The 14,487-nt window shown below is 41.4% G+C and overlaps 1 protein-coding gene across 1 annotated transcript in view; it reads left to right on the top strand.

Annotated features, from left to right (window-relative positions):
• LOC109871174 (G-protein coupled receptor 39-like) overlaps positions 1-12,718 on the top strand; it is a 28,661-nt gene extending 15,943 nt beyond the window's left edge. Inside the window, exon 2 of the mRNA XM_020461999.2 lies at positions 10,772-12,718. Within this exon, the coding sequence (XP_020317588.1) occupies positions 10,772-11,274 (503 nt within the window). The 3' untranslated portion in view covers positions 11,275-12,718. The remainder of the gene's footprint in view (positions 1-10,771) is intronic.
• Positions 12,719-14,487: the final 1,769 nt, after the last annotated feature.

Raw genomic sequence — 14,487 nt, 5'->3', positions numbered from 1 at the left:
ATATGATTAAAAAAACATAATACATTGAAAAACAAAGTCTGTGAGATTTCCATCATTCCAAGTCATGGACTTGTACGCTGACTACCATGGAGTGAATTTAGTCAGCAAAGAACTTATTGGCCTGCCCTACTCGGTTGTTTATGATTTTGTTGTCATGGAGGTCTGATTGAGCTTTTATTAATGCCATATGCTGCATTTGCTATCGGCATTTTGTTTACGTTCATTTGTTAACACTTTGATAACTTGATCATTTGCAGCTGTTTAAGTGTATCAAAACAGCACAAGTTTTCAGTATGTTCAGCACGAATTAGATTGAGCAATAAAAGCCCCACTCGAGGTCATTTTTGACAGTACCTTTATTCGATAGCCTGGGATCTGCACTATGCAGCTGTTGCAAGAGCACATTTTTCACTGGCTGTCCAATAGTCTCAAAAACAATGACTGATAGGCATCTTAAACTTCTTCACTTCAACCATTATTGGGTTAAAATACACATATATGACCTCCTGGGTGGCACAGTGGTCTAAGGCACTGCATCGAGAGATTCTGGGTTCGAGCCAAGGCTCTGTCGCAGCCGGCCGCGACCGGGAGTCCCATGGGGCGGCGCACAATTGGCCCAGCGTCGTCCGGGTTAGGGAGGGTTTGGCCGGCAGGGATATCCTTGTCTCATCACGCACTAGCGACTCCTGTGGCGGGCCGGGCGTAGTGCACGCTGACCAGGTTGCCAGGTGTACGGTGTTTCCTCCGACACATTGGTGTGGCTGGCTTCTGGGTTGGATGTGCATTGTGTCAAGAAGCAGTGCGGCTTGGTTGGGTTGTGTTTCGGGGGTCGCATGGCCTCTCGACCTTCGTCTCTCCCGAGTCCGTACGGGAGTTGCAACAATGAGACAAGACTGTAACTACCAATTGGATACCACGAAATTGGGGATAAAAAGGGGTAAAAAATACATGAATAAAAAAAGAAAATACACATATGCAGTGCATTTGTGAAAGAATTCAGACCCCTTGACTTATTCCACATTTTGTTACATTACAGACACATTCTAAAATATATATTTTTTAAATGCCTCATGAATCTACACTCCCCATACTAAATAAGCAAAAACAGGTTGTTTTTTTTACATTTTAGCAATTGTATAAAATAAAATGTAAATATAATTACTTTATTCACGTAAGTATTCAGACCTTTTTTTTTAATTTTTAATTTTATTTCACCTTTATTTAACCAGGTAGGCTAGTTGAGAACAAGTTCTCATTTGCAACTGCGACCTGGCCAAGATAAAGCATAGCAGTGTGAACAGACAACACAGAGTTACACATGGAGTAAACAATTAACAAGTCAATAACACAGTAGAAAAAAAGAAAGAGTCTATATACATTGTGTGCAAAAGGCATGAGGAGGTAGGCGAATAATTACAATTTTGCAGATTAACACTGGAGTGATAAATGATCAGATGGTCATGTACAGGTAGAGATATTGGTGTGCAAAAGAGCAGAAAAGTAAATAAATATAAACAGTATGGGGATGAGGTAGGTCAAATTGGGTGGGCTATTTACCGATAGACTATGTACAGCTGCAGCGATCGGTTAGCTGCTCAGATAGCAGATGTTTGAAGTTGGTGAGGGAGATAAAAGTCTCCAACTTCAGCAATTTTTGCAATTCGTTCCAGTCACAGGCAGCAGAGAACTGGAATGAAAGGCGGCCAAATGAGGTGTTGGCTTTAGGGATGATCAGTGAGATACACCTGCTGGAGTGCGTGCTACGGGTGGGTGTTGCCATCGTGACCAGTGAACTGAGATAAGACGGAGCTTTACCTAGCATGGACTTGTAGATGACCTGGAGCCAGTGGGTCTGGCGACGAATATGTAGCGAGGGCCAGCCGACTAGAGCATACAGGTCGCAGTGGTGGGTGGTAAAGGTGCTTTGGTAACAAAATGGATGGCACTGTGATAAACTGCATCCAGTTTGCTGAGTAGAGTGTTGGAAGCTATTTTGTAGATGACATCGCCGAAGTCGAGGATCGGTAGGATAGTCAGTTTTACTAGGGTAAATTTGGCGGCGTGAGTGAAGGAGGCTTTGTTGCGGAATAGAAAGCCGACTCTAGATTTGATTTTCAGATTGGAGATGTTTGATATGAGTCTGGAAGGAGAGTTTACAGTTTAGCCAGACACCTAGGTACTTATAGATGTCCACATATTCTAGGTCGGAACCATCCAGGGTGGTGATGCTAGATCAAAACCAGGCAAGAACTTGTCCGCGTAGACCAATTAGGGTTCTCAATCTCTCCAAAAGAATAAAGTGATCGATGGTGTCGAAAGCGGCACTAAGGTCTAGGATTACGAGCACAGGTGCAGAGCCTTGGTCTGAAGCCATTAAAAAGTAATTTATCACCTTCGTGAGAGCAGTTTCAGTATTATGATGGGGTCTAAAACCAGACTGGAGCATTTCATATACATTATTTGTCTTAGGGAAGGCAGTGAGTTGCTGCGCTAGGGGTTTTTAATACATTCCGGGTCAATGTTTGGCTTTTTCAGTAGAGGCTTTATTACTGCCAAATTTAGTACACATATGGAGGAAGGGAGCCGTTTATTATCGTCAAATTAGGAGGGTAGTCTTTCAGTAGTTTAGTTGGAATAGGGTCCAGTAGGCAGCTGGAAGGTTTGGAGGCCATGACTATTTTCATGAATGTGTCGAGAGATACAGAATTTAAAAACTTGAGTGTCTCCATTGATTCTAGATCCTGGCAGTTCTGTGCAGACTCAGGACAACGCAGTTTTGGATTCATATACAGATTCAAAGAGTCCATAACTTTCTAATAATCATGATCTTTTCGTCAAAGAAATTAATGAATTCATCACTGCTGAAGTGAAGGCCATCCCATCTTGGGGGATGCAGCTTTTTAGTTAGCTTTGCGACAGTATCAAAAATAAATGTTTTATTGATTTTATTAAGTTTTATTAAGTTGAAAAAGTAGACTGATCGAGCAGCAGTGAGGGCTTGTTGATATTGCACGGTACTGTCTTATCAAGCTAGTGTAATGAACACGATGGGAGACAGAGAGCTGGTTTCAAGCGCAGGGCGCAGCAGCTATATTGTAAAGGACCACAGGGGGCAGGTAGCTGGGTCCAGGGGCAGGCAGAAGGTCATACACAACAAAGCCACAGTACAGGCAGGGAAAGGCTGGTAACGTCGTCCGGGAGAATAGGCAATAGGTTGATAACAGGAAATCCGATAGGCTAAGGTACAGGCAGGGAATAGGCAAAAGACGTCATTAGTGAGGCGGCAAAAACTATCATACACAGGAAGATTGTATTATGGGGAAACCAGCGCTCTTAAATAGAAGTGTGTCACAAAACAAACAATACCTCACAATGATGGGGTGCAAAGAACTGAACTAAATAGTGTGTGATAATGACATACAGGTGTGTGAACAGGTGATCAGAATTCAGTTGATTGGGATCTGAAGAGTGAGCTGCGTTCAGGAGATCTATGTATTTGAGAGTGTGAGTTGGAAAGTGGGTTGGAAAGTGAGCTGCGTTCGGGGGATCTACGTGTTTGAGAGTGTGAGTTGGAAGCAGACGTTACAGCTAGTTTTTCTATTTTTTAGCTGGCTACAGCTAATTTTTCAAAAAAAAAAAGTATTTTCTGGAAGCTTGCCTCCGCGCTCGGTTATTTTCTATATACCAGGGAGCTAATCTCTTGTGACATATGTTTTTGTTTTTAGAGGTGCGACTGCATCTAGGGTATTACGCAAGGTTTAATTTGGATCCTTGGTTAGGTGGTTAACAGATTTTTTGTATGTGGACGTCCTTGGGTAGGTGGAGGGAGTCTAAGAGGGCATCTTGGAATCTTTATGTTGTCAAGAATTGGGTTGTCCCAGCTTTTGATAATTCATGGTTGGATTATTTGTTATTTGTGATCCAATAGTCCAGGATTATGAGAAAAACATTTAAATACACAATATTTATTCCACAGGACAAAACTACAGTAGATGTTGGACAAAACCCACTGAATTGATGATGGCTCCAAAACATACGGCCCAGGAGGCCTTTGAACAGTAGATATAAAAAGTAATTGAGTAGGCTGCATAGATTTTATGATTAGAAGCTCAAAAGACGAAAACCGTCCATTAAAAAAATGACTTGTCGTAAATGTTATACTTCCGCCTTTGTGGGATATGGTCACTAGTGTAACCAGGAGGGGAGGCCTCAATTAACACAGTAAATAAATCAGGCTTGAACCAAGTCAGGCCAATCTCATCAGGTTGTGATCAGTGATTAATTAATTGACTGACTGCCTTGGAAGTGAGGGATCTAACATTAAGTAGTCCTATTTTGAGACGCGAGATATTGTCACAATCTCTTTCAATAATGACAGGAATGGAGGAGGTCTTTATTCCAGTGTGATTGTTAAGGTCGAACACCGCCATGTTTAGTTTTGCCGACCTAGATCGAGGCTTAGGCACGGTCTCAATGGGGAAAGCTGAGCTGACTACATTGACTGTGCTAGTGGCAGGCTCCACTAAGCTGGCAGACTGGCTAACTGCCTGCTGCCTGGCCTGCACCCTATATCATTGTTGAGCTAGACCCATATAGGAGTTAGACCCATATATATGTTGATAGATAAGATGAGAACACCCCTCCAGCTTCGATGGAGTCTGTCACTCCTCAGCAGGCCAGTTATCTACAAATTCTCTCTTTTGGGAGGGACAGAAAAAAAACAGTTTTCAATCAGCGATTGAGCTGCTGTAGAGCTCACCACTCCCTCTTACTGGGAGGGGGCCAGAACAATTACTCGATGCCAACACTAGCAAGTTACACGCTGAATGGTGCGCTTGGCTAAAACAAATGTAGACATCAATAAATGCATTTCTATAGCTTCCAAAATATTTTTTTACACTGATTTGCTAATATGGAGGCATTGTGGCTTCAACACAGCACCTCCCTATCAGTCATCTAGTATATATATAAAACACACTAGTGGAACAAACTTAAACTTGCACCTTTTTTATGCTGATTTGAATGTCATTGAGAGAAAAATAATGTTCTGAATATAAAAGTAATCCTAGAAGTAATAATTTAGTTTTTAAAAAGTGTCTGTAATTGGATTAAAATTTTTTAGCAAATCAGTTACTTACATGTAATCCGTTTCTCCCCAACCCTGTGCATGCCTGTGTGTGTGTCAGGGGACCAGGCTGTCCAGACTGTTCTTTCATATGCAGTGTGAGGCAGCAGGAGCGCCCAGCAGGATAGCCGAAGAAAAAACAGACCCTGAGCCAGAATATGAGTGTGTGTTTCGCCAATTACTCGCTTTTCAAATCAAATCAAATCAAATTTATTTATATAGCCCTTCGTACATCAGCTGATATCTCAAAGTGCTGTACAGAAACCCAGCCTAAAACCCCAAACAGCAAGCAATGCAGGTGTAGAAGCACGGTGGCTAGGAAAAACTCCCTAGAAAGGCCAATACCTAGGAAGAAACCTAGAGAGGAACCAGGCTATGTGGGGTGGCCAGTCCTCTTCTGGCTGTGCCGGGTGGAGATTATAACAGAACATGGCCAAGATGTTCAAATGTTCATAAATGACCAGCATGGTCGAATAATAATAAGGCAGAACAGTTGAAACTGGAGCAGCAGCACAGTCAGGTGGAAGTTGAAACTGGAGCAGCAGCATGGCCAGGTGGACTGGGGACAGCAAGGAGTCATCATGTCAGGTAGTCCTGGGGCATGGTCCTAGGGCTCAGGTCCTCCGAGAGAGAGAAAGAAATAGAGAAGGAGAGAATTAGAGAACGCACACTTAGATTCACACAGGACACCGAATAGGACAGGAGAAGTACTCCAGATATAACAAACTGACCCCAGCCCCCCGACACAAACTACTGCAGCATAAATACTGGAGGCTGAGACAGGAGGGGTCAGGAGACACTGTGGCCCCATCCGAGGACACCCCCGGACAGGGCCAAACAGGAAGGATATAACCCCACCCACTTTGCCAAAGCACAGCCCCCACACCACTAGAGGGATATCTTCAACCACCAACTTACCATCCTGAGAAAAGGCTGAGTATAGCCCACAAAGATCTCCGCCACGGCACAACCCAAGGGGGGGGCGCCAACCCAGACAGGATGACCACAACAGTGAATCAACCCACTCAGGTGACGCACCCCCTCCAGGGACGGCATGAGAGAGCCCCAGCAAGCCAGTGACTCAGCCCCTTTTAAAGGGTGATAATGGTGAATGGTGGTGGTGTACAGTGTGTGTGTGTGTGTGTGTGTGTGTGTGTGTGTGTGTGTGTGTGTGTGTGTGTGTGTGTGTGTGTGTGTGTGTGTGTGTGTGTGTGTGTGTGTGTGTGTGTGTGTGTGTGTGTGTGTGTGTGTAGATGTGTAGATGTGCACCATGTGTGTACCTTTTGTGTGCCTTGACAACCAAATCTTACTACACATGTTTTGAGGTGTATGTGTGTGTGTTTTTGTCATTATGTGTTATATTGTTATGGCATAAGACAGATACTAGACACTGTATTCAACCAAAGACCCACAACAAAAAAATACATAAGAATAAAACATCAATCAACAGTCATTGACAACTACCATTATGGAAGCTATAAAATTTTAATGTTTTACAGTTTAATTATTTTAGGGTTTTACTGCACCAATCCATGCTGGCCCAATGCCAATTGTCCAGGTGACTGGCCACTCTAGAATGAGGAAGCCTTGGGATAGGAAGAACCAAACTCGAATCGATCTCCTCCCCAGGAATTTGGAGCAAATATCTGTCGGGAATTGTCTTCATGGTTCTCTGCTCAACATTTGGACATGGTATTAGTTAAAAGGTCATGCGAAGGATAGACGTAATAGATTCTACAAGAATGGTAAACCTGTCAGGGAGAACCAGTGTTGACATCCAAGGGGCTCTGTCTGACAATAGTGTGCCAACACCTGGACCTGGCACTGGCAGAGCCATGTTGTTCTGAATAGGCGGCAATTCATAGCCTGTGCAGAACTAACAAAAACAAATATTCCACACAAAGGGGGTTAAATCATTTTCAGACTGCATAGATGTCTCCACAATCAAATAAATGAATAATTATGTTCCATCAAACCTGTACCACAGAGTGGTGCATTTCCATGTCCCAAAACCCACCTCCAGCAGTTTCACTGGGTCTTATGCCAAGCTCCAGTCCCATATGTATGATGAGTAATGTGTGTATGTGTAGGAATAAAACACAGGAGCAGTGTATACAGTGCTTTAATTCCAGCCCCATTTGTCCCTTTACTGCATTGTTGGAAGGGTGGCCACTGATGGCATTTGGTAGCTGTCTGCATGTTGTGTGTTGACTAGCTCAGGACCTTGCTGTTAGGAGGGAAAGTATAAGTCAAGTAGTGGCTTTTATGAGCAGATTAGACTCGTTCCAGTTCAGGCATTGTTCTCTAATTTCATTACTTGTCTGTAAAAATGATATGGCTCAAACCACATGACAGTTGAATGAGAGGAATGAAAAACACCTCTCGGGATTATAAAGCTAATTTTAAGGCCAACTTCCACAAGAACAACTCGGTCTGCGGAAAACAAATAGCCAGATCTATTATTGATCGTCAAATTACCACAAAACCCTTGGACATAATGTTTGTTATAATAATGTCAAGATATCTCTTAAATATTAATGCACAGCCGTACACACTGAAAAACTTGACACATTTTGACAAAACTGTCTTACATTAGGACTCATAACAGCATTCATATCCATTCATTAATAATGTGTATATTCAAATGTAAGAAAGTTTCTAACACCATTGGAGTCTTTTTGATGAAATAAGCAAATCCTGCTTTGAAAGTTTTGATATTCATATGTTCCCGCTGTCGTGGCGTTGTATTAGTTAATGTTAATGTTAGTTAATGTTAATGACTGTTGCTCATCGAATGATTAAAGGTTTCTAATTGCGTGATTAACTGAATCAAGCAATTATTAACCTGGGGCACCATGGGAAAATTAGTTTTATTGAGTTTCTATGGGAGGAGTTTCTGTGGGAGGTCTCAGATGGGAAGCTCCGCGTGGGCCGTTTAGGCTTCTCAATGACGCACTTCTCGGGTGCAACTCTCTGGTCGTCCTCACAATGTCAGTGTCCCTTTGGTCTGATTCCTCACCCTTTCTCCAGGAGGGCTCTTCTGAGGACAGCCAGCTCTGTAGCTCAGGGCTCACAGCATAGGAATGAAACTGTGTAGATACCACGATTCGATGGATAGTGGAGGTTAGGTGGTCTGGCTTGAATTCACTTGCTTAGACACAGCTACTCATCAGTAGCATGGGTAGAAAAATATTTCTTTGTCTTCAATCTTGGGTTGAGTTTTGGGTTCATTGAGTTTTTAGACCTCGGCTGCAGTCTTATACCCTCGGGTCAGAAGTGGGCGTAACCGCCATTAGGGCAATTCTCTGGGCATACCAAGTTAATAGGCAAGGTCTAGATTTGACTCAAATCCAATTTTAGACAACTAACTTCACATTTCATCTTTACCAAAACATTCTCTTTGATTTGGACATTTTACACACAACGTACAATGTATAAACATCAAGCATATCCTAGGAAAACTCTTACAGTTACAATGTTTTCGCAATAAAGTCATCTATTAACCTTTAATAACAAAACAAAAAGGACATACATTGTCATATTCCATCTATCCATTGTGGCTGACGGAAACCATTGTTCCAAAGTCCCTTTATTGCATGTTTAATGTTCTGAGGTTGGTTCTCCATAGTGAGAGGACACAGGAATGTTGTCTGTGGCCTAAGATTACCATGGCCGTGAGAGGGTCATAAAACCCGCACATCTTCAGAACCCTAGATCTCTCCTCCTCTGTTTGAGAGATAATCTGTAGGGTTGTGACCTGATCAGGACAGTCATGACATTGCTCAATATTCTGTGAGAAGTTTCCATTTGACTTATAGTATCTCTATGAGTTTTCTGTTTACCCCTTTAGGCATGTATTGTCTTGAGACATGTTTGAGAAATTAATAAAATATTTGAGTAAAACCAGATGGTTTTTTTTTGCCTCCAATTTCTATTTCCTTAACTTGATTTCAGTTGGGAAATTGTAGCCCATCGACCTGTTACGTTTGAGTTTGTGATGCAGTGGATCAATGCTCTCAGGAATGTGTCTCTTCAGGAGGCATTTGTTGATGTGGAACTAAGCATTATTCATTTAGCATTAGAAATATGGTTGAGTGTGAATATTGTATCTTCAACACAATTCCGGCATGTTTGTAGGTAATAGAATAGTTTAGCTATAAGAGTCCAATCTCACTACCACCAAGGGTTGGAGTTTAATCTCCACATACTTTACTGTCAGCTTAGTCTACTTTAGCATGAGGCTTAAAGCATATGATAAATATGTGCTGAGACCATGCTTCATGGTTTATGCACCTGCTATAGCATACACATGACATAACAGGCTGATGCCATATAATCTAAGCCTACTTTCCAGTCATAAATAGCATACTGTACATTTCACATTTAAAGTTTCTCTGTCTTGAGTTTTCTGAGACCCATTACTGACACTTGCTACTGTATGACTTTGCCTCATGGTGCATTCACACTTTGGAAGAATTTGGAAGATCAACCTGCATTCAAGTCTGCACAAAAAAAAGATGTATAAGCCAAAGGGACCCATATGCAGTGAGATTTGACCAATTTGCATTTACATTTTTAGATAAGCAGCATAGTATGTACTCGAAATAAGAACAGTGCAGATATGTATGTCTAGAATCAACAACTTCATGTACATGTTGGTAAGCAAACTAAACAATTTAAATTATTTCAACACTTAAAAAGTGTTAGTTAATTAAACAGTGTTAAACATATATTGTAACACCTAAAAATAGTTACACTACAGTATGTTTAATACTTATTTAATTTAAACACTAAAAAATCAATTACGAAGATAGGTAACTGTGTGTGTGGGAGTTATTCTACCACTTTTTCATGCAGAGTATAACCTATTCATCAGTGTTTTCCCCAAAGAGTACATACAACATTCGCCAGGGGGGAATGTTTCTAGAACCTGAACCTCATCATCACAGAGAACTTATACACTCAATTAATGTTTTTTTTTCATTCTTATTAAAACCCCATTTTATTTATTTTGGCAAGGATAATGTTCAAACAATGTTTTTCAGCAGTTGCCTTTATTCTGGGGTTTTCTTTTAAAATAATTGTTACACATCAAATAACACCCCCATGAATGAAAATATGAATTGGATAAAAAGACATTTCCCCGTTGATGTTTTTTCTTTATATGTTGTATAATTTTTACCATTAGAATGGGTACTGTTGTAGTCTTGAGATTCACTAAAACAATCAAGGAGTCAGTAAGAATGTGTAATTACCCTCTCTAATGGACTACTCACTGTCGACTTATAATGCACCTCTTCTACTCTCAACTCCACTTCACTGTGACACAGGGCTGAATAAAATATTTACGTAGCTCATAATTTATTTTCGGATTTCACAGCATTTCAAGCCCTCAATTCATAATCAGTGGACCATTTAGTAGTATGCCAATATGAATATAAATACAACTAAATTATTGAAATGTAATTTGAAATCAACGCAATCCCCTAAGAACTAACTGGCTGATTTTTGTACACCAGCACAGACCTCCATGCACTGACATTTATTAGCATTATTCATTAGTCTACTTCCCTATTCTTAATTACTTACTCTCCCTCTCTCTTCTTCCCCCTCTCTCACTCCCTGTCTCCATCCCTCTTTTCTCAGGTTTAATAGTGGGCTCCCTCACCGTCTGCTGGCTTCCCAACCAGGTGCGTCGCCTGATGACTGCCGCCGTGCCCAAGTCCAGCTGGACAATGCCCTACTTCCGCAGCTATGTGGCGCTGCACCCTGTGGCCGACACCTTCTTTTACCTCAGCTCCGTGCTTAACCCCTTCCTGTACAACCTCTCCTCCAGCCAATTCCAACAGGTCTTTGTCCAGGTGCTGCGCTGCCGCCTCACCATTGAGCATGTCAACAAACGGACTCTGAGGAGCTCAGAGGAAAACTTGACCCGCTCGTTGCGGCCCCTGCTAAAGTCGCTGCGTTGTGGTCATGGCGGCAGGTCTACTCAGACTCAGAGCATGGAGTTCAAGATGCCTACGTTCACTACCTTACATATTCCTAAGGACACTCCAGCTCCCAGCCCTGAGGAGGCCCTTCCCACAACCGATGAATCACGCTCGATTTCGGTGCGAAAGGGAAATGAGCCTGATGAGACTGAAATATAAGGGGACGCATTCGGTGCTTTGAGGATTATTCAAATCCGAACGAGATGATCCGATCACTATCTGATTGAGATTTGTTGCTTCGACACATGGTAATAACATTTAGTCCGTATTGTGACCAGATTCCCTGGTTCCCTCCCTGTATGCAAATTAATCCAACCTGCCGATATGACACATACTGTACAAATCGACAAAACAGCGCACTTTTATAGTCAATAGTTTTATACTCTCATCATTACAGCCTAATTTTGTTATCCAAAGTTCAAGACTGAGCGTAATAGCCCACTGGGCAAACCACGTCATTTCAACATGGATAATTGGGTAATATTTGGTTGAGACGTTGATCAATGAGATTGCAACCTTTATTCATCCACTCCAAAGACAGTCAAAAGTTAGTTGAATTTCCAGTGTGTTATCACTATGCTTTCAAACATCTGCAATCGGGTTCATGTTATCAATCAACCAACCAGAGTTACAAAGCCGGGGCCTAAAATTGTGTATAAATTATAATTTTGCAATGACATCGAAGATGTGAAAAATATTTGTTAGTCTGATGAGTGTAATGAGGAACATCCTGAATTTGCACCTGAAGCATTTATGAAACTACTTCTTCCGGTTAATGATAGGCATGGGCCCATCAAGAAACACTGTTAGAACTGATAAGTCCCCATGGCTAGATGATTAAATGAAAAACTGTATGGCTGAGAGGGATGAGGCAAAGGGAATAGCAAATAAGTCTGACAACACAGCAGACTGGCAAACATACAGTAAATTGAGAAATCACATAACTAAACCAAAAGACGAATAAACTATACTATGGAACAAAGATAAATGATATAAAGAATGCTCTGGAGAACTTAAAATGAAATTCTAGGCAAAATAGCAAACTCGGCTCCATACTTCATTGAGGCAGGTGGCTTGTTCATAGCAAAACCTTTTGATATTACCTACCAGTAAGAACTTCTTTTTTGAAAGATTAGCAAACATAGGCATGACATGCAAACAACAAATGCTGAGCCTTCATATTCATGCATAATGGACCAAATAATGAAAGATGAACACTGTAGTTTTGAGTTCCACAATTTGGGTGTGGAAGAGGGGGAAAAAATGTTCCTATCTATAAATAAGGACAAACCACCTGGTTTGGTTTCCACAACCTGGATGGTAAATTGCTGAGGTTGGTAGCGAAATAAATTGTGACTCCTGTTTGCCACATCTTCAATTTAAGCCAAGAAGACTCAGACATGGAGGGAGGAAAAGGTCACTCATCTACTCAAGAAGAGCAGAACACCCTTTAATGGTTCAAACAGCTGACCAATTAGCCTGTTACAAGTGCTTAGCAAACTGACACAAATGACTGATGATTCGCTGAATTCAAATTGTGATTCATTTCAGGAAACTAGGCATATGTCATTACTTCACAGGAGAGCCATTTGAATGTAAACCTTTTTTACATTTTTATCAAAATGCGTTTTTGGGCAGAAATGCCTTCTGGAACATGTGAACTTTTGTGTGCCTTAATAACAAACTTTTATGCCATCTGTAAATACGAATACAATTGTTAAATTACAAGTTTCAGAAAAAGACAAGAACCTTCCCGCTAGCCATGAGTTTTGAAATCAGTGGAATTGGAGTATGATAGCTAAGGAGATGGAGAAAATTCTGACGTTTGATTGCAAATATGCAGAGGGAGTCGAAAATAGAACACATAGAAGGCTGTTGTATAAAACACCTGTTTCCGGATTACATCTTCAAACTAAGGGCAACCATGGCATCGGAGACAGATGGGGAGAAGCGTCCACACATGTAAACGGGTAAGATAGTCTAGCTAGCTACATTTTCAGATATGACATATTTCTAATTTTGTCAGAAAGTTGTTTCATTTCAAGTTAAAGTGTATTGTTAGCTAGCTAGCTAACATTAGCTGACTGGCTCGCTAGCTAACGTTACGTGTATGATCTGTGTAGTAATATTATTCTTATCTAAGAGCCATTTGCATTGCTAGTTATAGCCTAATGTTAGATAGCTAGCTATCATTGAACCTGGTTGGTTAGTTACCTGCAGATTCATGCTGGGATTATGGTTCATTGTTTAGCTAGCTAGCAATTTTGTTTTACAGACTCCACTATGACAGTAACTATTTCAATAGAATGTTCATGATGTCACTGCGACAACTGTCGATAGTCGTAGCTGGTAAATTCACTCTGGCTATCTAGTCTAAGAGCAGTCTCGTCTGAGTGTGCCAGAGCACAGAATAACTGACGAATTTATGAACGCTCAACACCTGTTGAATATGGCCGGTGTCAGTAAACGTTGTAAAAAAAAAGTGTAATTAAATTGTTGCCAGCAGCACAGTTACGCTCTGGATAACATATAAACTGCCCCACCAGCTCTGCTAGGGAGAGTAAAATGGTCAGCTTGTGCTGTTCTTTTATTTGTGTCTGGAAATAGCTATCAAGCTAGCCAACGTTAGCCAGTTAGCTTGGGTGCTTGACTGCTGTCTGGTCAGAACGCTCAGATCAACCCTACTCCTCGGCCAGAGCATCCAGTGTGTGCTCTGAACACTACAAGAGCGAAACACTCTGAGTTTACGAACACCCAGAGCACACTCTGCCTTCTCTGCCTTCTTATGGATTGAGAGTTACCGATCTAATAGAACACAGAGGCTTTTCGTTATGGAAGCCTCTCTCATGTAAATTCAGTTAAGTGTGGTGTACCGTAGGGCAGCCAGCTAGGGCCATTATTGTTAATGGGTAACTAACAATCGGCTGGTGTTAAATATCTACAAAACTAGAAGCATATTTTTGGGGGATAAATCACTTAATTTAGATCTGTTATTGCATAATGTGGCGATTGAGCAAGTTGAGGAGACTAAACTGCTGGGTGTAACCCTAGATAGCAAGCAATCATGGTCAAAACATATAGACTCAATTGTTGCTAAAATGGTAAGAGGTTGGTCCATGATACCCTCGGGCGTAGATGCCTTCTTGACATCTCAGTCGACCAGACAGGTCCTACAGGCCATAGTTTTGTTACCTTGACTACTGCCCAACTGTGCAGCAAAAAGGAACATAGGTCAATTGCAGTTGGTTCAGATCAAAGCAGCACATATCGCTCTTAGATGTACACGAAGGGAACATGTCAGTCTCTACTTGCTCAAAGTTGTGAATCAAATCAAATCAAATTTATTTATATAGCCCTTCGTACATCAGCTGA

This window comes from Oncorhynchus kisutch, linkage group LG26 (genome assembly GCF_002021735.2).
Source record: "Oncorhynchus kisutch isolate 150728-3 linkage group LG26, Okis_V2, whole genome shotgun sequence".
NCBI lineage: Eukaryota > Metazoa > Chordata > Actinopteri > Salmoniformes > Salmonidae > Oncorhynchus > Oncorhynchus kisutch.
This window is presented reverse-complemented; position numbering and strand designations above follow the sequence as displayed.